Source organism: Athalia rosae, chromosome 2, assembly GCF_917208135.1.
Source record: "Athalia rosae chromosome 2, iyAthRosa1.1, whole genome shotgun sequence".
Taxonomy (NCBI): domain Eukaryota; kingdom Metazoa; phylum Arthropoda; class Insecta; order Hymenoptera; family Athaliidae; genus Athalia; species Athalia rosae.
In genome coordinates, this window is record NC_064027.1 from 4,885,409 (window position 1) to 4,906,598 (window position 21,190).

Genomic DNA, 21,190 nt, shown 5'->3' on the forward strand with positions numbered 1-21,190 from the left:
GGGAGTTCTGTCGGCCAGAATAGACTAATTTGGCTGGTAAATAATGCATTTGTGAGAGTGAGTAAAATTAGTATTCATTTACTACCAGAAAATTTTGTAAAATACATACGAACTCAAAATGGGATATGAATTGATTGACTCGTGATTCAGGACTCAATAATTTCGGCGGTATGAAATAAAAACTTCATATAGCGAAGCAATTGTATTTGTCTTCTTTAACGAATACCTAGTATACAAGCACTAATTTCCAAATACTTTTTATATTCGGGATACCATAAATTTTATATTATTATTTCTTTATTTAATAATTACTTTGTATTCATATGTATACAGATAATATATCATTTTCTTTGATAATTATCAACTAGTAAAATTATAGTACAGCCTGGGGAATAATTATACAAATTCAATATAACAATAGACTACGTTTGATGCAGAAATTCTTATTGATAATTTGAGACCTATAACAATTGATCAAGATGCACTCGTTATGAAATCAGTGTCAGGTAGCTTTTTCTTTTTTTTTTTTTTTTGATTTTCATCGATGTGCCATTTGGAATAAAGTCAATAACGTGCCATATCGATAGGTCTCAATTTTCCAAAAATTAATTTGAGGTCTAGTTGATCTTAGAGTTTCAATTTCTTGGTACCTAGGTGATGTTAATAATGGATATCAACAAAGTTATCCGAAATTATTACCACGTTTTAAGGAACGTAACGATTTGTTCTGTACGGCCTGTTTGTCCTGGCTGCTTTTGTACCAGCATATGTCAGGTCGATTTCATACATTTTCGATCAAAACAACCCGTACACCGATAAATAGTTGGGATACACAATAAGATCGTTTCGATAATAATTAATCAATATTAATATTAAATAACAAATGTAAATTGTGGGCAGGAAAAATTGATGATAATAATAATGTGTACAAAGCCTCTCTAATTAATAATTTGGAAGCTCTCGCGCCACCGTTAGTTTAATTTGAATTTATTAAATTACATGATTTTACCTTCGTTTTTTCATTAGTTGCTCAGTGATGTTAACACTAGGCATCCCCTTGGGTTAGATTGTAAGTCATAAAAAACATTTCACAAAATTTCCCATTCACAAAATACCTTTTGACGAAAGAAATAACTTTCCCATCCTATTGAACAAACATGAACACTCTGAATTCTGGGACACGTTGAAAGAATACACATCGGGAAAACACCAACGAAAGCACTTCAATTTTTATTGGCATTTGGTCCGAGGAATGCTATCTTGAAGTTTCATTTGTGGTGAAAACTAGCGCGTTCATAAAAGATCGAATGAAATTAAATAAATAAATTAAGACTCCTAGAAATGAAAACTTAGAAGCATTGAGCTCAGCATTAGGTTCTTAGAATTTATCTTGTTGCTTGCATCCAATGTCCGAGGATGCCGAATTTCAAGCAACAATGTATTTGATTAGCTGATAACATATTAACATAAAGTAGAGGCTCCGACGGGACTGTCGGATATGCCAATTAATATTCTGAATTCATATTAGAATGAGATTTTCCGAGGCATCGTCAGGTAGTAAACAATCCAGTATTCACCCATCGTAAAAATATTCCGGATTGATCTTACAATGAGCAAACAAGTAGCTATATACAACTTCAAAATCTTACGATTTATTTGCTCACTACTAGTTGGTTTTCAGCGTTACTACGTCCCAACAATTTCAAGTTCAAATCCACTCAGCATAAATGAATCATGAAATGATCAATTGATCGATTTATTAGTTATTAAAATGGTAGACTAAAATATGTTGGGGCACCGTGTCCAGTCACCCTTGCTTTTGCATTCCCAATATTCACCGGTATAAATGTGACACAGGCTGTCTGTATACTGATCACGCTGTTTCTTAAACCATACTGGCTCGTACCCCTCGTACGGCAGACCTGAAACCCCAGAAAAGATGTTAGTTCGGATCAAGAATAGATTGTCGGCGCCATTTTTACGCCCAGACGTCCTGGGGCAAAATATCTAAAAGTGATCGAACGTAAATTCTGCCACTCGAAGTGTTTGTCGCTACCTTCTGCCGCAGCCTTTTCAGCATCTGCTTCGCGGCTTCGTCGTACTGTTCGTTGTTTATCTTCCAGTCGAAGCTTATGTGCGTTTGCCTCGTCCCAAAGTCCGTTTTCCATCAATCGTTGATCGGGCCGTAACCGCGAATCTGTAGGTGCCACACCCTCCTCGGGCTCGTTCAGCTGACAAGCCAGTTCCGTGAATGAATAGTATTTTTCACAATCATCACTGGCGAACATAAGAGGAAATATTTATAAAATGTGATAAAGCGAAAGCATGGAAATGATCGACACAACCAAGAGATACCACGGTAGATTCCGTACGCATTGATTGCGCAGAATGAGGTGGTCTCTCTGCACCAAAATTTAACGGAGGATAATTGTTCGCACTTACGGGGGCATGCGTCTTTTCCAAGCAATGTTGTAGGGGCCGGTTTTGTAGACGGGATTGTCAGGAGTTCCAGACGTACTTATAACAGGGGCAATTTCTATTCTAGTATCCCATGTCCCCTGTATAACCCATCTAACGACATTGTTCGCATCCATTACAACACCCTTGACTTTGCGCTGACTATCACGCGAAAAGTACGAATATGGTATGTACTTCAGATGACATTTAGTGCCGTCGTGATGGTTAATGATATCCATGTCACCGCTTTGATCCACCCATAACTTTCCAACAATAATATTATGTACGGTAGTAGTTACTTTGCGCCAGGTGTAGTGCTGCGAGCTACCAGCAAATTCCAAATGGGCTGTACCCAAAGGAATCACCTAAATGTTTAAAAATTAGATTATAAATTCCGCCAGGAGTCATCATGCGTCCTACATAACTTTAGCAATTAAAATCACTTGTGAATGGAACATTATAATACTGCCAACTGATTGGTCAAGGTTAAATCAATGTTGCAATTTGTACGAATTAAGCTAGATTGCAGAAGTCGTATCAAGCCGACCTGCTTGGCATTCGATGGTTTTTAAAACGCAAAAATTACCTGAAGATATTTGCCACGGAACTTAGACGCCATTGTGAACTCTTGCCAACAGCGCCATTTTCGCCCTTCTGCGTACTGGGCAACCATAGGTGGATGATGAGATACCTGTTCGGAAATAACCCGCCATCCAAGATCATCGGTACGATCGCATTCGTATGTCTCACCTAGCAAAGGATTAAACGGTTTACCCGTTCGAGAAGCTGTTGTCGAGTAACTTGATACTGTAAATGCCGCGACATATGCCATTTGTTCGCAACTGTCTTCGCATTCTGCCGCTCTTTAGAAAGATAAAAACGAGAATTCAGACGAAAAATTGTCACACAACATTCTGTCTATTTCACTATGTGATAGCTATATATAATCGATATAAGAACAAGCACTGCTTCAAATACCTATCGAGTATGTCAGCATATTCGTAATCCTCTGCAAGACGTTGTAACATACTAAGTGGCTCCGAGAAATTGACGGGCATTGGAATTTTCGAAAGTTCTTTTCCGATGCAATTTTTCATGATACTCCATAGATTGAGAGGATAGTTTGGTTTTACAGGTACTCTGGTTCGACGTTGCCTCTTTGAGATCTTCATCCCGGAGCCACCGGCTGCTTCTCCATTGTTTGGATTCCAAGCCGTCTACAAACAAGCAAGATAGTCAAATGAGTTCTGCTTCTCGGTGCTTTGTATCGACAACCTACATTAGCCAGCTCGCTTGTAGAGTTTGCAGTGTTGGATTTAGCTGTTGAAACGGAGGGATCAGTCAGAATGTGGAACGAGTTATTAGAAGCGGAGTCTGGGCCAGAAGATGGATTAGCTGGATCGCCCTCTGAACTCGAGCCATCGTCACTACCCTGGGAGTCGGTACGATCGCGATCTCTTGTTGAAGAATGTCCACTAACAACTCCAGGAATGTTTAGGGTAAAGGTATCCGATTCCTGGGCATCGTAAAACTCAGCGTTATCTTCCTCGTCCTCTGATGGAGAGGCGTGCGCGGCTGCGTCTGTCACATTTCATACGAACTATTAATAAAAGTCAATTATATAATACTACGCGACATTAAATATAAACATGCTCACACATTTTGATCAAACGAATGGAGTCTAAGTCATACAAATTTAACCACTGTGAAAATTTTAATAACACATGACACTTAGCACTGAAATGATTCAGCTATGGTATGCTTAAGAGTTCTGCCAGGCATTGTACGACCAGTGAGCAATAAATACAACGAACAATTTGAATGTCGAGAAAGCCAATTGACACAAAACTGACTTAATAGACAGGTCAGGAGAACTGGCTGAAATAAGTGAACCTAATCATAGATTACTAGAAGTTGATGACCCAAGGAATTGAGTTAGATCGTGTGAAGTGCATACTTTTTGAAAGTTACATAATGAGGTATAAATAAATTATCTTGAAAATTAGGTGTTAAATTTGGCAGGAGAGTGGGAAAGTCCCTTTCAAGGTAGAACACTTTGTTGCTTGTTGCCAAGGCTTACCTATTTTGTTCTTAGAATTCTCCTAACATTGACAGAACAGCCAAAGCTATTTACATCGAATTTAATTAGTCAAACACCGAAAATATAATGAACAAATGCGTGGAAATAGAGATCCGCAAGGCCAACTGTAATCTGGTGACACCCCCCCAATCTAGGACAAAAAACACTCGCATACAAACGTAAAGAAACGGTCATTCATTCCTCTATTACCATTACTACATATCTCTGCTGTCACCGTGCAAAGATGGCTGCTTGATCGGAGGGGAGGTTGATACCCTACATCGAATATCGGATATTAATGGCTCAGCCATCTAACGAAACTCTGAACAACTAATATGCCGCGCGAATTTTCAACATCTTCCTTGCTGTCCAAAACACTATTCTCTCATTAATTTTGATATGCGAGGGTGATATAGGCATAAAATAATAAAAGCATCGAGAATAGTGATAATCCCGGTATTAAGAAGTATACAAACCCAGAGCAACTACTCTGTTCGGTTAAAGAAATAATTATAAGTATTGTCGATTCCTAGTGAAAATAGAAAAGAAATTGTATGTCGACAGTCTTCTACAAATCTAGATCTTGAGGCAAAGTTCACTAAAAGATAACTTTCATTGTAATGTAGACTCGATTATCCACCAATCGCAACTTGAAAATCGCCTTGATTCTATACAGCTTTGCAATAAGCTCGTCAGACCAAAAAAAGTAGATCAGATTCCTGACCGACATCTTCTCAGACTTGATATCTGAATAACATTCTGACAACAGCCTTTCTCTGTAGTAATTTTTTATGCCACAGGCCATTATCAGAAGGAAATTTTGAGACCAAAGGTTTGAAAACAGTTTCGGTACCATTACTATTTATTCATGCAAATAAGCCAAAGAATACTCACGAGAGGATCTATGTCCGCTGGAACCTGAAGCTAGAGGCAAGGCATGCTGAGCAGCTTGTTCTAAATGAGAGTGCTGCCTCGCAAGTTGCTCTACCATTTCTTCTAGTCGCAATTTTTGTTCACGCTCATGTTGTAGCAGCTTCTGCCACTTGTGCCCTTGTTGTTGGGCCAGATTGAGATAATCGGTACATGCCTGGAATCAGATGAAATCGTCAGAATGGTTGTCTCAGAGAATAAATCTTTGCACCGACTGATAAGAAGAGGTATATTGCTTTATACATTAATCATAGCGTTTGAAGCAATACGGAAAAGAGCTGCCCGCTCATTGACCGCTTTTATCTTTGGGGAAACATTAGAGGAGACGTCCAAAGTCTCAAGTTCGTTCAAAGCTCGTTGTAGGGCAGCTCCTCGTTTATTTATTAGGTCACTCCAAGTTTGCAGGCCTTGCAAACGATCGGTTAAATCTTTAACGATGGAGGCATGCTCTGCTTTTTGATTGTCATTATCTTGATAATCTTCCTCATCTTCTTCTGAAACAAAGGTACTTTCATAATGTTTATCACAAGCCATTATGCCATTCAAGCATTGCAATAAATTCTTTGTTGACTTCAGAAATTCATTTCTCAAAAGCATCTCTCTTTACAGAAGCATGACAATTTTGATCAATTTCATTTCGATATCACCTTTTATACCATATTCGAAACCTACCCGACTCCATTGCCTGAATAGCTTTAGCTTTAGCTAACTCTAAAGCTGTAACCCATTGCTGTCGCTCAACCTCAGTGGCTGCTTTAATATGAAAGGTCTGCGTTCCACCGTTGCTCACAACAAAAGTACATGGATCGACGGTATGGATTAAGGCCCCGTGTAAAGATATGGTGCCCCGGCAAGTGTGTGCCATTTCTGCTTGGTTCCTACGCAAAAGATAAAAGCACACGAGTCCTTCTACGGTATATCTTAATTCCTAATTCGAACAATACAGATTATCAAATTATTGAGCAAAATGATATACTACAGTGAATTAATGCAAAAAATTCCATGTTATATAGGTCAGTTATTACACATGATCGTGTCAATCGTTTATGGAACAGAAGTGCGCACAACAAAATGTAATGAAAATCCCACTTTCAAATACCAGTAAAGCTTGCAGAAACACTTAAAATCAAGATCCCATGTTTTGAAAATAATAAATTCAGTTTCAAGATGCATTTATTGTCAATAATTCAAACAAAAATATGTTCATTACTATAGATGTGTCAAACAAGAAAGAAATCATTCGATACTTGTGTAACTAGTAAGAAATTTAAAAGAGCTGAATGCAATTTGTCACAATCAGATGTCTCTTATAGATCTTTCACTGGTAACAATTAAAATCATTAGTTCAATTTTGATAGTTAATAAAAAGCAGAAAAAATTAATAAAGTCGATGAAAAAAAATCACATACGAGCGTTGTTACAAATGCCGATACGATAGGCATTCACAGCTACTAAAATATTTGCTTATAAAAAGCTATGTGCCATATACATCATTTCAGTAACAATTCGACTCTATTCATCTACCATTTTAGAGGAATGTTTCATCAACTAAGCAGCCAAACTCCCCAAAAAATAACCCTGCTTTGCATAACAATTGATATATTAGTAGTCTGGCGATGAGGGCATTGAAATATTAATGAGTAGGAGAACTAGCTGACAGCTCATTGGATATTAAATACAGTGATATATCATGAAATATGAAAGACTGTAATATGCTCACAAAACATTCAACATAAATTTCATTATTCGACTGTTGCAAGAATATTTGCAAATAATACCAAAATAGTTTGATGACGATAAGAAAATCTGTGACCTGCCTTTTATTGATCGTATTGGTAGTTGTTGAAGAAATCATTTGTCGGTTAATAAGCAAGGATGTACGTAAAAGAAAAAACGTTAATTAGAATAGCGGGATTATACACTATGGTTTTAGTTTGTACACGCTGAATACAGAAACCATGAACATTGATTGGCACAAGTTTATCTCTATTATTCCAGCCACAACAATTTTGTGTACCTTTTTGATGAAACAGATATCATCAAAATAAATTCATACAGTGCGAGTGTGTGGTGCTTCAGTGTTGACATTTATTGAGCTAACTCATCGGCGAATATCACTGTGACCTATATATTTCAGTCGTTACTCCTGATAAATTTACACAAAGTATGGGAAATAAATTTTCCCAAAGTTATGTAACAAGATTAATATTGTGACGAAGAAAATGTATCACAATTCCAGCATGATCGGGAAAAAGAGAAACATAACGGAACTCAATTCATTGATGGTATGGATCAAGGTAGCTCAAGGATGTGAAAAAAATGCAAGGTCGGTTAGCAAAAGAAATATTGAATAAGACTAACACGACAATAGATACAAGGATAGAAAAATCAAGTCATAGTGTCATTCACTAAAGGAAACGACATTCACCGCTAATCTTGTTATCAAAAAATACAATGATATTGCGGTAGTAAAGCAATTCCTCCGTAATTCAAAGATGATTCTAGACGAGCCTCGATCATTTTAAGAATTCACACATTCAGAGGTACTATACCTGGAGAAAAAGGCAATTTAAAGTAGAAAACAAACCCTAGAATAGCCTCCAATATTTCTGATTAGAGATGGTCTACTTTTTAATAAAGTTATGAATAATTGATAATAAATTTGGCGATTGGCGTAGCACGTACAATCTACAGACACAGGACACAGAGGCGGTCAGAGCTTCAACAAATTTTTTGAAATCGACTCAATAGGTTGTATACCAATGCAAACAGGAAGGGGTACTAGGAATGAGGTGTAATTGATAAGAAAAGTAACATGGTTGAACGGTGCACAAGGAAAGCCGGATTGAAATGAAGTCTTCAATTATTTTGAACGAATTTTTGGGAATTAATCAGTTGTCTCTTTGTTTTTGCTTCGTCGTTCCGTTTTTGTTTTTTGTTTTTTTTACTTACTCGGAGGCTCTGCCACCTCTCCGCCTGCGTCGCATCGATATCTTAGGCCCCCCCGTTGGTTCAGCCCTAAACAGTCCACAAAACAAACACGCCCCATTCATTTTCTGTACATTTTTTGGATAAAATCTTTGTCATTTTTTTTAACGACACACTTTTCCATCTGGAGAATATCAGTAGTAAATAATATACAGAAGTAGATATTGAACTAAGGGAATGAGGAAGTAAGAAAACATGCTGGACCTGCAAAATGTCTCTGAAAAATTAAGTAACATACATCTTGACTCAATAGCGCTGTCAATATGATTCAATAGCAGCAGAGTTGTACTTCCCACATTGTCGCAAAGGATGCCTCAAAATCATACGTTTTGCGTGGTTCAAACAGGAAAAAAAACAAAATATAACGCCAAAGTTTGTAAGATTACGTGTACGTAAAAATGCAACATGCGCGTATCTGGACAGAAACAGGTTGCACGCAGTAATATAAAAATAAGAATTAAGCCAACGGAAACGTGCGTTTACACCACAGCTGGAAACATCCTTTATTATTTATTTAATCAAACGATTGTAGCGTGACAAGTGAAAAATATGTGCGTAACTGCGATGTACACGCGATGTAATACATACATACGCAGGTATGGTCAATAGGTGTATTTCATATTCATTATAATTATCAAAGTTTCGTGATTGATAATAGTTTAACTAAGCCACTCATAACCAATGGATCTGAGGTCATGTTGCGGAAGAAATACTCGAAAACATAAATTGCAAGGGTAATATTGATGGAGAAAAAGGAAATACCTGTAGTATGACAGACCGCGATTTGACAGGACGAACCATCTTCGTTGGTAACCTTTTAGGTAATTAGTCCACTTGAATAACCAACCTTCCATCTCATGGGCACCGTGCTGAGCTTTCATGTCACTCATTTTTAAATATCCTAATTAATTATACACTCTTCTATAAGTTGTTATATGCTTAAAATTCCACGTACACATTCACCCCGATAGCGAGCGACCATTTTAGATTGCAGGCGCAGCACTTCTTGCAGATCGGAAATAAGTTGAGTTGGAAATAACGCCACCAACGCTATCTCGAGAAGAAAATTGTCAACTTAAATGTTAGGTCATTCAAAACTACCATTGTGGGTGACACAAAACGATCTTCGCTACGTCGCTATTTATAATTCCAATAATCATCTTCCCATTGTCTGATCCTAATGAAGCATTCGTTCCAAATTGACGATACTTGAATACATTTTTCATACAACCGGAAACATAGCTCGAGTTACGTGGTCATAACCAGTGATTATGGTTATAACGTCATCGTGGCCTAGCCGTACATACATCGCCGTCATCGCATTGTCTGATTTTCCATTTGAAAATTAGCATCGAATTATTTACTTATTCTCGAACGTTTTGGAAGATTGACTTATGTAACTCCTAGAAGCATGATATTCTTGAAGCTATGAGGAGAGAGAAAAGAAAAAAAATACCATTATACCAGGTATGTAGCGTAACAACTAGGCGCGTAAACCACTGTAACAAAATATAGGTATGTTTATCATATTTTCGTTTAATCCAGTTGGGATTCATAATAATTTTTTGATTACGAAGAACTTGAAATTATAATAAATATAATTATGATCATCACGCAAATTTTTTTTTTTATCGCTTCTTGGAAATATTTGCGTATTGAATGTAAACTGTTTTTACATGTTGGTAAGTATAATCGTTGTTTTCAGCCAGCATTACAATAGCAGTTGATGCACATTTATTTGCCACCTTTAATTTGAAGAAAATTCTATTGAAAATCTTGTTTGAATGCTTGAGTCACAACTACCTTCTGCAATACATACATATATCGTTTGCTATGTATTCCATAATTGAATTTGTGTCTAATACTGATGTTAATTCATTGAGATAATAAATGAATTTCAACCTATCAATTTGGTTGATATTACCTTTGATAGGAATTCCTAATAGGTAACGTGAATTTATTCGGTGAATTGTGAAAATGATGTCATCAGGATGCTATACCAACATACCTGCTAACATAATATTAAATCTAAAGATGATTTCATTTTGCAAGTCAATTTGACAAGGAGTCAAATTCATCGGTTCACCAGTCGTGTGTACCTTATTGTGATTTATGATCAACACTTAACTGTGCACTTGGGAATTTTCTCACTCTGACTTTCACCTGGCTTCTTTCTCGCTCCCACAGGATTTGCTTCATCAAAATCCATCCAATGTTCCAACAAGAGAAAAACAAGCAGCACAGTTATGTACTCATGAAGTAATGTTGGTTCATCCATGAGCTTCACGCACACAAACATGGAACATAGTTACGTGGCTGATATGGTTCGGGGCAATTATTACCATTGTTATGATTTCAGCATTAGCTGAATAGGTATGTACAAACTGTTATAGCAAGCCAGTGCATGGTTTACCTTCGAAGAAACATGACGCAGGCCCTCTGTTTTTCTGACAGTAGTCTCACAATATTTTCTATAAATCTATTAGGTGTGTCATTCTAATAGTTTTTCCGACTTCATGGAAGCGCTAATCCTTGAATTCGGTTTTGTATATATTGTGTTTATTTTTTTTACAATATTCAATTCCAACGTGGTGCTGTTCCAAATAAGGAGTTGGCAAACTTTTCTGAAACATAATAAATTGCTGTACAAACCCTAAAGTGCGAAATACTTTGTCTACTGTAATTGGGTGATTAGACTATTTTCCATAAATCTTTTATCTATTAACTCTGGATACAACATTAATTGGGCAAGTAATCAGATTCCGTGATATATGTTGTAAATGGATAATGATAGCACCAAAATGATATGGAGCGATGCTTCAGACAAACCCACAGACGGTCGAGGTTCGGCAGAACCAAGTGCATCCAGCTCACGACAATCGGAGACAAGCAAGACACTTTCAGAAGATGAACTTTATAGAAAATGTACCAAAGCTACTCAAATAGATCTCCCACTACCCTCATGGAAACTTTTTCAAAATGCACAGAGGATGCGACCCACATCATCAGGGTACTTTCCAAAGGCAAACAGATTCAATGACATGTACCCAAATTTTGGTTCTAAGCAACCACTTTATACAACACAAAGTGAAGTTACTCTTGCTCCACAGCAGAAGCATAACAACAGATATGTAGCTTTAGATATGATAAGATCTCCACCTGTTGCACGCAACTCACATAACGATAATCATTATATTGGACCGTTGAACAATTCATGTAGCACTTGCTGTTGCTCTTGCATGGGACATAAAACCAGTCAATCTCGTGTAACTTTGAATCCCGAGGATGAAGATGGGCCTCAGGGATTGTCGTGGAGGCGATTACATATGAGCAGAGCAAAACTCAAAGCCACTGCAACCACTTCTGAACTACTGAGTGGATTTGCCATGGTGAGATGATAATTATAAATTCATTAGCTGATGTAAGCGAAAGACAAGTCAGGTATTACCTAATAACGTGGTAATGACAAGTTTAAAAAGTTGTGCATCATGCAACCGGGTAATTCACATGTGAATTGATCGGTGATGAAGATTACATGGATAAATATTATAACACAATCTTTTGAAACATAATATCTATCCTTAGCTGTTAAGTAAATATCGAAAATAATTTCGCGCCAAACTGACAATTACACACTCAATTATTTGTACAAAGTATTTCGCGAATGTGACCTTGGGACTTTTATTTCCGACACTAACGTGATTGACAGCCTACTCAAATCTGTAATATCTACCATCAACCATAAAGCTATTTGCTTTCAAAATCCTGGAGCATGTCATCATTTATGTGGTCTTAGGTCGTAAACGCACCTTATCAGTTCGACATTTCTGTCGGCTACACTGGTAGACTTTAAAAAACAAAAACTTCATTCACAGAAGGTGTACTGTGTCATGTGATAAACTGACAATCTTCTGAATTCTCCACAGAGTTCTAGCAATAAAGAGCCGGCACAATAAAAGCTTAATTACATTTCCATAATGTTTATGGAGCGCAGAATGAATGGTTAAGACAAATGTAGATCATGCTTGGATCATAATGAAATAAGAAACATCATTTTGGCTGACAAAATAGAAAATTGCACATTTGGCTGATTAGCAGGCTTGTGAACTACTATGCTTTCGTTTTTTTCATGCGTTGTGATACCTGGCTTTACTACATAACATAAAATATAATAGCATTTGTCTCAGCTACCGTTACATTAAATCAACTAAAATGCATGGATGCTAAAAAACAGTGTTCTATCCAGAGCAGGTGACCTTAGTATTAAGAACAACTAACAGACGTGAATCATAAATTCCTGTTAGTGTCGAATCAATGCGAATTTTTAATGATGTATTGTATTTGTTTCAGGTGGCAATGGTCGAATTGCAAATAAATGAGCCCACAGCGGTACCGGAATGGTTATTTGTCATGTTTGCAATATGTACAACGGTCCTAGTATCTGTTCACATTTTTGCACTGATGATTAGCACGTATCTTTTGCCAAATGTAGAGGCGATAAGTAAACTTCAAGTAGCTCGTTTGGTAACTGAATCTCCTCATGAACGAATGCGTGGTTTCATCGAATTAGCGTGGGCGTTTTCAACGGTACTAGGATTATTTTTGTTCCTGGTAGAAATTGCGATTCTGTGCTGGGTTAAGTTCTGGGATTATTCTTTCACAGCTGCTACAGCTAGCACAATAATTGTGATTCCCGTTCTTATTGTTTTCATAGCGTTTGCTGTACATTTCTACCACTCTTTGGTTGTTTATAAATGTGAAGCATCTGTTTCAGATATGAAAGAGTTAGAAAATATCAAACGAAATTTAGACCATGTCACAATAAGCCAAAGTACTGTATAAGATGCAGATACAGATTTTTTATAACGTAAAAACTGAAGAATACTTAATTTTATAGCTAGATGAGACGTGAAAACTGAGCAACATAATTGTCTGCTAAAAGCTCTGCTAAAAAAGTCAGCCGATCTCAATGACATACTATTTGTTAAGCATCATGCAGGTATAAATATTGACATACACAGCAATTTTAATTATTCAAAGTCACTGTTCGGTGCATCGAACTTTGGAACATGAACTGTGTGTCAAATGTGAAAGTTTTGGTTGCTGAATACTTTGGAAAAGAGAAATCACTTTCAATTACAAATGCACGACCATGTCTGTGGCAAATGCAGCGGTATCAATCTTCCAAAACTTTTCTTCCAAGTATCATAAGGTTGGAGCATTCTCTCACGCCGTAGGTATTATGAACATATTTACAAATGCAATGTTAACATTGGCCATGACGAAGATTCTGTGAGATAATTTCATGAAGAATTCTATAAGGATTCGATTATTCTTTCGGCTCGTATAAGAGGCTCAATTATATTTGTCAGATGCAAGGTTCGGTTGAAGGCGGAATAAAATATGCAAGAGTTTTCATTAGTCTAGTTGATTGAAAAATAAAATAATGAAATCAAGTGCAATAAATGGGCAACTGACTCTGTGATATTTTCTATACCATGAAAAAAAATGACAAAATCAGTGAAACAATCAACCTTACCAATCGATATCATTGTTTTTATTATAAATTTAACCACCATGTAGACAAACTAATGTGACTGACAAGTTGTTGCCAGTAACTGTAATAAAACGAATCAAGTACAAATCATTAGTCAATATGTAACGGGTCTTGAAGGCATAGTGTACTTTGAGGAAAAAAGTCTCGTTGTAAAAATTGCAAGCGTTACGGTAGTTATGGAAGGGCACATGAGGAACGGATATTCCATAAGCAAAATAATTTAGATAAACAAATAAGGATGAGATTGGGCATTCTGATATTGCCTCATGGTACCTAATTCATAAATGAGTCAATAAATACCAATGACTTACTTAACAACGAGTATAAAACATCTCAGTGAAAAAATCTTTTAGAAATGAAACACAATCAGGTATAAATATACATCGTCAACACTAAGGAAAATAATAAGGGACTAGATTATTGTAACCAGTGACGTTCATCAAAATTATTAATAAGAGAAGATTATAGAACAGAATTGATTTTTAAAGTTTTACTTTGCAATTTTTATTTCAATTTGTTCTTGTTGTTGTTTTTATACTAGCGTAAATTGTAATGCTAATGTATAGACTCTTTAATTTAAACTTTATACTTGGTTTATAAAAACTATATAGATAATCTGATATTATACAACCTTTTGTCAAGGATTTGATAGATGACCGGATTTTTTAAAACAAACATCGGTGAAGTTTATTACTTTTAAAATTTGTCTGATTTTCATTTCTTTGCAAATGCATTCGATTAGAGTTTGTATAAGACTTGTTAACTCGTGAGTACTTTCCAATAATATGTATTATGTCTTATGTGTTTTATAAACCAAGTGATAGTCTTATGGTCATGAATAATCTCTACAGTATTCTCATCGCTCCCCTGCAAGAAAAGTGCTAAAATATCACGATTCAATATTTCTACAGTATAATATTGTGACATACATACAGAATTATTGTTACAGAATGATAAATTCAAAAAGTATTCGAATCAAAACAATTCAGATCAGCAACAGGTTTTTGATCTCAAATGATTACTTTCCGAATTTTCTAAACTAATAAGAGATATATAACATATAAAACGTTTCCAATGAAAATCTTGAAAACATTGAAAACTTGATCGAGTAATTTCATTTTATGCTTGTGTGATATGATGATAAAATCTCAACTGCAATTGGAAGCTATTAACATTCATTTTTTCAGTTATGGATTATGTGTCAGCGAATGGTTATTATTTCATTGCAAGAGATACGAATTCTATTGAGACTGAACCAGCTTGAGATCAGTTATGAAATATGCAGCAATTTAAAAATCTAAATGTCCTAAAATTTATTCAACTCTTAACAATCTTTCTGATGATATATATATTCCCTTCTCTCAACCGGTCCAGAGAAAACTCTAAGAGTTTTGATTCATACCGCTTCTTGCAATAATAACGATATTGATTCCAGCACTGTTGGCGAATATGCGATACCTAATCTATAACTATTATTACAGTATGTAATCTCGATTTACTTTAAACCGTATATTTCTAATTTTAAACTTACATCAACAATCGAAACATAGCGCAGTCTCTTGCAAGGGTGCGATATTTTCTCGAAATATCCGGCAAAGAGAAAGTTGAACCTGTTTAACAGTCTGTTTGCAATAGACAATGAAAATGCGACTGTTCTCCACAATTCGCTCATTGCACTATCGTATGAATTACATCTTTTTTTTGTTTACCAATAAAGATGTCAATGCGCTACTATAATTTATAATCTATAAGATTCATTATAGATTATTACGGGGTTAACGTGTAGTATGGAATAAATAAATTTGTAGACGTAAATAATAGAAAAATAGATTATTCCGCTTTTTTCCCCAATCGTCATTCCTACTGCTCATTACCAGATAAGGTAAACCTAATCGGTGCAACAACCATTAACGTTTCCAAGGAGTTTGTGATAAGGAAAGCTACATATTATCCGTCGATCATACCTGATAATAGATTTATAATAAAATTGAACAAGGCAAAGAACTATAAGGAGGATGACTGAGTTTCCACCATGCTTCAGGATACGAATTTTAGTATGCATCAGAGAACGTTTCAGTTTTTAAAAGAATCTTATATAATTCTGAGATACTATCACGAATACAAGTAATTAATATTTTTTAACTATTTTTGATACTTCCAACAACTATGAAAAGAATTGTCTTCTTTTGGCCTATCACCACTACACCATTACCAATGTGACGGTTATCCTAACATATTTCTGTCAATTTATGCAACGATTTTAGTTTAAAGAGCTTCAACTTTTTTCAATGTCCGATAATTCTGGAATCTTACATGACTAAAAATTATAATAATATATGTATGTACAGAAAAATTGCTTTGTACGAAACTAAAGCAGTTTTAAAATAAAGTCACAACCTGCACACTTTTTCACTGGATTCACGTATGAATTTGTCGAATGACCACTCATAAATGCGACCCTCGTATAATGTTACGTACAATTTTAAATCATAATCGTTCTGTAATAAATTAAAACAGACTCTCTGTGTTACTTATCCTTACTGTTTAAATCTAAATATATATCAGATCTACTGGTACTGGATAACAGGGAAAATTTGTTCAGCACGAAATCAATTAATTCAGTTGTCTGCTCTATTAACTTTTGCCAAAAGATGCAAGACTGAACTATGAGTGAAATTCCGCAACATCTTTGCTCACGACGTAATCATAAATGTAAAAGTATAAAAACCTAAATAAATAGCAATTTGAGTATAATCATGATGATTTGTGATCAATCGACAATGTTTTTTCCAAAGATTGTCAATAATCATAAGCACTTTCCAAAAGATTTTCCAAGCAATTAATCAAACAGCTATTTCTGAAACTCATAATTCGTCATACAAAAGTGTTAACAAACAGAATTCAGTGTACAGGTAAAATCAAAGGATTTTATTACCATTATGAAAAACTTCCACTCTAGCGGAATTGAAAAATTATTACATAATTATTAATAAAATATCATTACAGCCATCTGCAGATACATATGTATACACCTAACAGTACGAAACTGTTCTACCAATAACTCAACAGGACTCCGAGATCTAGGAGAAAAATTACGTGAACGAAGACAGGTAAATATTTACCAAGATCATGTATCCGGTCTATTGGAGAACATCGACCCTGAAGCGTTTACGGTAAAAAGATTTTGAAACTTCCACATACTACTTACACGAATTATAATTGTCTTACGGAATAACGACGAAAGTATCAAAAAATTATTAATAAATCAATACCTGCTGCCAATCAATAGCGATGATGAGAAAACTATATTCTCAAATGAATTTTGATGCTTACAGTTAATTCTTCCAATGCTACTCAGTTCGGTTGAAAATTTTTTTGTTCAACAATCGCAATAGGCGATTGAGACGTTTTCAACATTTTTGCAACGTTATCAGTCTCACAACAGTGTAGCATGCATAGACAACCGTCGGTTATCGAGACCCGAACAGCCATGCTATAATCTGGGGAGAACTTAAACGCTGGAGTGAATTTTTGTATTTACATTAGCTTGCGCACAAACTGAGAGCAAACTGGTGTTATCTGACGAGCAATTATATTGGTACGGATTAGTGATGGTTGAGGAGATTGAGAATGAAAATAATAAATATCTAAATACATCACTTGTAAAATGTGATAAAAAAACGTAAAGAAGATTTGTTCTATAATACATTTGATTTATAATATCTCAATTATTGTTCTACCTGTTATCCAGTAAAATTTCACCAGCTATTAATCTATGTTAAATTAAATAAAACTATGTAATTTACCCATATTATGTTAATAGTAAGCAGTCCATTCGCATAGATTCTCTGGTGTGAAATATTTAGTCAACGTATCATGATGACGTCAATAATAATAATAAAAACAATTTAAGAAAGTTTAACACTGCACTGTTCTGTGCGATTCAAAATTTGAAAGTAAAAAAAATTAATAGTTTTACTTACATAAAATGACGCTGACGAAACAAAGGTAATGATGTCGAACAACAGCAAAACTCTCACGATACATGTTTATGTGGTGGAAATTATGATTTGGCATGGATCGTGACAGCTGTCAAACTTCCATATGTTTCGAAGGTGGGTGAGTTATAAATGGTTCACTCCACATACGACGTAGATCACCCTGAAAAATAGCAATTCGTTATGACATATTCCATTATTGTGACTAAATATGTCGGCGAAATGACTGAAATTGTGGTTTAAAATCATCGTCATTACAAATCTAATGACGAATACAATAACGTAATTCCATAATACCTTTAGATAAGCCATGGTAAGTAGTGGCAGCAGCGTGAAAGGTACGAGGTAGAGTAGTGCGGGTTGGGCTGCTTTGAAGACCTCAGAACTGACGGTGGCAGTGAGTAATCCAAGAAAGTAGCCAATCAGCGAACAATGGAAGTAACTGATGCGACTTAAATGACGGGGCGGAGGAACACCGGCTTCGCAACCACCTGGCAATAGCTGGCTTTTTTTGTAGGCGTCGTAGCGAAGGACAAAACAAAGTAATAGACCTGGCATAACGACATCTCCTAGACCCAGCATTGAAAAATGTCCTGCTTGATGCATGGAGGGAAATACCAGCTTGCCTGGCAGAGATAGCTTAGGAGCTTCTCGCGCAACGCCTCCTAAATGCAGCCTACGTGCTACCAAACCCACTGGATTATCAGCGGGACGCGTTGCAACCTGGAAAAACCGAGTCTCATCAGCTGAACTTGGGCAATTTATTGATAAGAACCAAAGTAAAGTAAGAGGGCCTATTAATCATCATTAAAATGATGTAGAATTATCCAAACTGGTAATTTTACAAACCTTGACCATGACATTTGTGCTGAAGATGTAGGATGAGAAGAAGACCCAAAAAACATCGTATATGAGGAGTCCTGTGAGAAGAAGAGTGGAAACCTTCAGACTAGGCAATCGGACAAATGCTATAAATGCGACGCATAGACCCATTCCCATGGCATCCATTAATAGCCAATGACCGGTGAGGACCCAGATGCAAACGATGCTCACACTGAGTGAAAATGAAAGTAGCTCTGCCCCTGTAAACCTCCCACACATACCAAACGATATTTTGTTCCCGTCTGAACAAGGTCGAATGATATACTGACACATTGGTAGCAATAGGAAAGCCAGTGCTACTGTTGCTATGACTAGAACAAAGAACACAGATGAATTACCTCGGTATTCTAATTATTTCTTGTGAGATCTTCTTTTCAGCCAAGTAGTATTTATTGCATCAGGCTTTGATTACTTAGAACGTTATTTTGACAAAATTTCACTCACTTGCTGTACATATTGCAAAAAGCATCTGCATGCTATCGAAAAAGAAGAACATAATTAAAAGGGAGACGGAAGCACCGAGGGGCAGGCACAGGGCGTGCATAGTTTCCAAAGTTTGAACTCCTCCACCATTGGCACAATCTGAGCCACCGGTGCTGACTATTCCTGACAATAAATTAGTTCGTTCTTTCTCTTTTTCTCTTTCTCTGGCTTCTTGCTCCATGTTTAGAGATCGAAAACTACCATACACAATCAATAGAATTGATATCAGAAATGTCGAAACTCTGGAAGAGTCCATGATGGAGTAAGCCCTGCAAAGAAACAATGATCGTTATTACTGGTAACCCAACGTAGCTTCAATTTCTCTACGATGTGACTGAGAGATCCGGAATGAAAACATAAATTTTAAATGAGAATCAATCTCCATCTTTCACTAACCACTGATAATCCACTTGATTTGTAGCCATCTTTGACGAGCCTATGGCCAAAGCTCGGAATGCTATGCAAGAAGACTGCGCAGCATTTAGATTTCCTGTTTCATTCGTACCGTGTGATTCCTTAGATCATCTACAACTAAAACTGAAAACAAAAAAACAATGTGTGTATAATGCCTTCTAGTGAAGATGTAGATTCATATCATAAGATGCATTGCTGATTACAAGATTAACTAAATGCATCCAAAGGGTTCAATCCGAGTGGATGATGCCAGAAGATGATAAAGCAGCTACCTCAATTCTGGGTACATTATCCAATGGCAAGATTATTTTGTACGGCATTAGATGAAAAATTAGCATCATCAAAATAACACTAATATATTACCTAGAAAGGGTGAACCTCAGCATAACAGCAGGTGTAATGAGCAGCCTTTAAAGCCCTTCAGGATGTTCGTTCAACACCTGCCACACAAATACACAGAATATAGTAGCACTCAAAATGGAGTTCATTGTCCGTGATAATTATTCTACAATGAGATTGAATGTATTCACAGCTGTAAAATCACCGGTGACAATGTTTACATAATAAAAAATAACCGAATTCACAGCATTTTTCGATAAATTTTTCTATAATCAATTCCGTATTCGAACAATGCGGTTTCATGGAATACCGTAGGGGGATATTCGTTCTAAACGATATACAATTCGAATTAAGAGTCTAGTTCGATTGAATGATCAATAATGTGATCTCAACATTGTCGAACAATGAGAACCCGCTTGGAACGTGTAAAAGTAACGAGATTATAATAAAACAGTAAGATCACCATTTTGGTAAACATAAAGGTCACGTGACCTCTTGGCCCCACGGAGTAAGGAGCGAGGAGGCTCATACCCTAGATCGGATTTCTCTGGGTGTATTTTCTCAGCATTACAACCCTTACCTACTTCATTCCGAATTCATGATTCGATTATAAATCACTAACGACCTCATCAGTAGGCGTGTAATTATCTACACTCACAATTCACTGGGGAAAACTCTCGATAATGATACAATAATCTGAGCCACCGAGCGTAAAATCGGGAATACGCGAGCTCAGCGGTGAAGCTACCGCTGACAGGCGCAGCACGACTGTCCGACTGTGCGGTATACCTCTATGAATATGCTATATACTTACTTCGCTACTATGTAGTACCTATACATCTATTCTTTATACAGTAAAGTATGTAATGTACACATCCGTATGCTGTATACATCCCTACACCCACATGCCAACATAGAAGACAATTCTGAGCAAAGTTTTAAGTTCATGAGCGAGGATATATTACCCCGATAAAATTATGGCTTCGACGATCAGTTATTGATGTCCTCAAAATCAGGGGCCTTATTCACGTGCTCAACAAACCGTTGAAAATACTCAACGCC

General features: G+C 36.3%; 3 protein-coding genes across 10 annotated transcripts; 1 reads left to right on the plus strand and 2 right to left on the minus strand.

Annotated features, from left to right (window-relative positions):
- Positions 1 to 171: 171 nt before the first annotated feature.
- On the minus strand, positions 172 to 9,354 carry LOC105692305 (oxysterol-binding protein 1). Of its 3 annotated transcripts, none has more exons than XM_012411414.3 (11): positions 9,218 to 9,354; positions 8,420 to 8,485; positions 6,140 to 6,345; positions 5,711 to 5,958; positions 5,432 to 5,624; positions 3,737 to 4,038; positions 3,436 to 3,674; positions 3,044 to 3,320; positions 2,443 to 2,822; positions 2,057 to 2,277; positions 172 to 1,922 (listed from the first exon to the last, which is right to left on the minus strand). In XM_012411414.3, the coding sequence occupies exons 1-11, from the start codon at positions 9,343 to 9,345 to the stop codon at positions 1,780 to 1,782; spliced, it is 2,403 nt and encodes an 800-aa protein (XP_012266837.1). In that variant the 5' UTR covers positions 9,346 to 9,354; the 3' UTR covers positions 172 to 1,779. The 3 variants fall into 3 exon arrangements, with proteins under 3 accessions (XP_012266837.1, XP_012266836.1, XP_020711664.1); XM_012411413.3 differs by having other exon boundaries at positions 5,711 to 5,961; positions 9,218 to 9,351; XM_020856005.2 differs by lacking the exon at positions 8,420 to 8,485 and having other exon boundaries at positions 5,711 to 5,961.
- On the minus strand, positions 9,331 to 20,915 carry LOC105692306 (signal peptide peptidase-like 3). 6 transcript variants are annotated; one of them, XR_007277292.1, is made up of 8 exons: positions 20,713 to 20,915; positions 20,153 to 20,229; positions 19,772 to 19,912; positions 19,337 to 19,644; positions 18,860 to 19,203; positions 18,308 to 18,733; positions 17,996 to 18,173; positions 9,331 to 11,079 (listed from the first exon to the last, which is right to left on the minus strand). XR_007277292.1 is itself a non-coding variant. In XM_012411415.3 (7 exons), the coding sequence occupies exons 3-7, from the start codon at positions 19,798 to 19,800 to the stop codon at positions 18,105 to 18,107; spliced, it is 1,176 nt and encodes a 391-aa protein (XP_012266838.1). In that variant the 5' UTR covers positions 19,801 to 19,912; positions 20,153 to 20,229; positions 20,709 to 20,915; the 3' UTR covers positions 14,488 to 18,104. The 6 variants fall into 6 exon arrangements, 1 of the variants encoding a protein (XP_012266838.1); XR_002306014.2 differs by having other exon boundaries at positions 20,709 to 20,915; XR_007277291.1 differs by having other exon boundaries at positions 20,592 to 20,915.
- LOC105692308 (calcium release-activated calcium channel protein 1-like) lies at positions 11,232 to 15,314 on the plus strand. Its single transcript, XM_012411417.3, has 2 exons — positions 11,232 to 11,844; positions 12,806 to 15,314. Exons 1-2 carry the CDS (start codon positions 11,236 to 11,238, stop codon positions 13,295 to 13,297), a joined length of 1,101 nt encoding a protein of 366 aa, XP_012266840.2. The 5' UTR covers positions 11,232 to 11,235; the 3' UTR covers positions 13,298 to 15,314.
- Positions 20,916 to 21,190: the final 275 nt, after the last annotated feature.

What these genes read in the sequence shown, in the direction of transcription:
- LOC105692305 (XM_012411413.3), bottom strand. Translation starts at nt 9,345, where the DNA reads ATGAGTGACATGAAAGCTCAGCACGGTGCCCATGAGATGGAAGGTTGG. An exon ending in CGCGGTCTGTCATACTACAG is followed by an intron (nt 8,486 to 9,217) that starts GTATTTCCTTTT and finishes TGGACTGTTTAG; the next exon opens with GGCTGAACCAACGGGGGGGC. An exon ending in TCCGTGGCAAATATCTTCAG is followed by an intron (nt 2,823 to 3,043) that starts GTAATTTTTGCG and finishes TTAAACATTTAG; the next exon opens with GTGATTCCTTTGGGTACAGC.
- LOC105692308 (XM_012411417.3), top strand. Translation starts at nt 11,236, where the DNA reads ATGGATAATGATAGCACCAAAATGATATGGAGCGATGCTTCAGACAAA. An exon ending in TACTGAGTGGATTTGCCATG is followed by an intron (nt 11,845 to 12,805) that starts GTGAGATGATAA and finishes TATTTGTTTCAG; the next exon opens with GTGGCAATGGTCGAATTGCA.
- LOC105692306 (XM_012411415.3), bottom strand. Translation starts at nt 19,800, where the DNA reads ATGGCTACAAATCAAGTGGATTATCAGTG. An exon ending in TTTTGCAATATGTACAGCAA is followed by an intron (nt 19,204 to 19,336) that starts GTGAGTGAAATT and finishes TCTTTGTTCTAG; the next exon opens with TCATAGCAACAGTAGCACTG. An exon ending in TTACCATGGCTTATCTAAAG is followed by an intron (nt 18,174 to 18,307) that starts GTATTATGGAAT and finishes GCTATTTTTCAG; the next exon opens with GGTGATCTACGTCGTATGTG.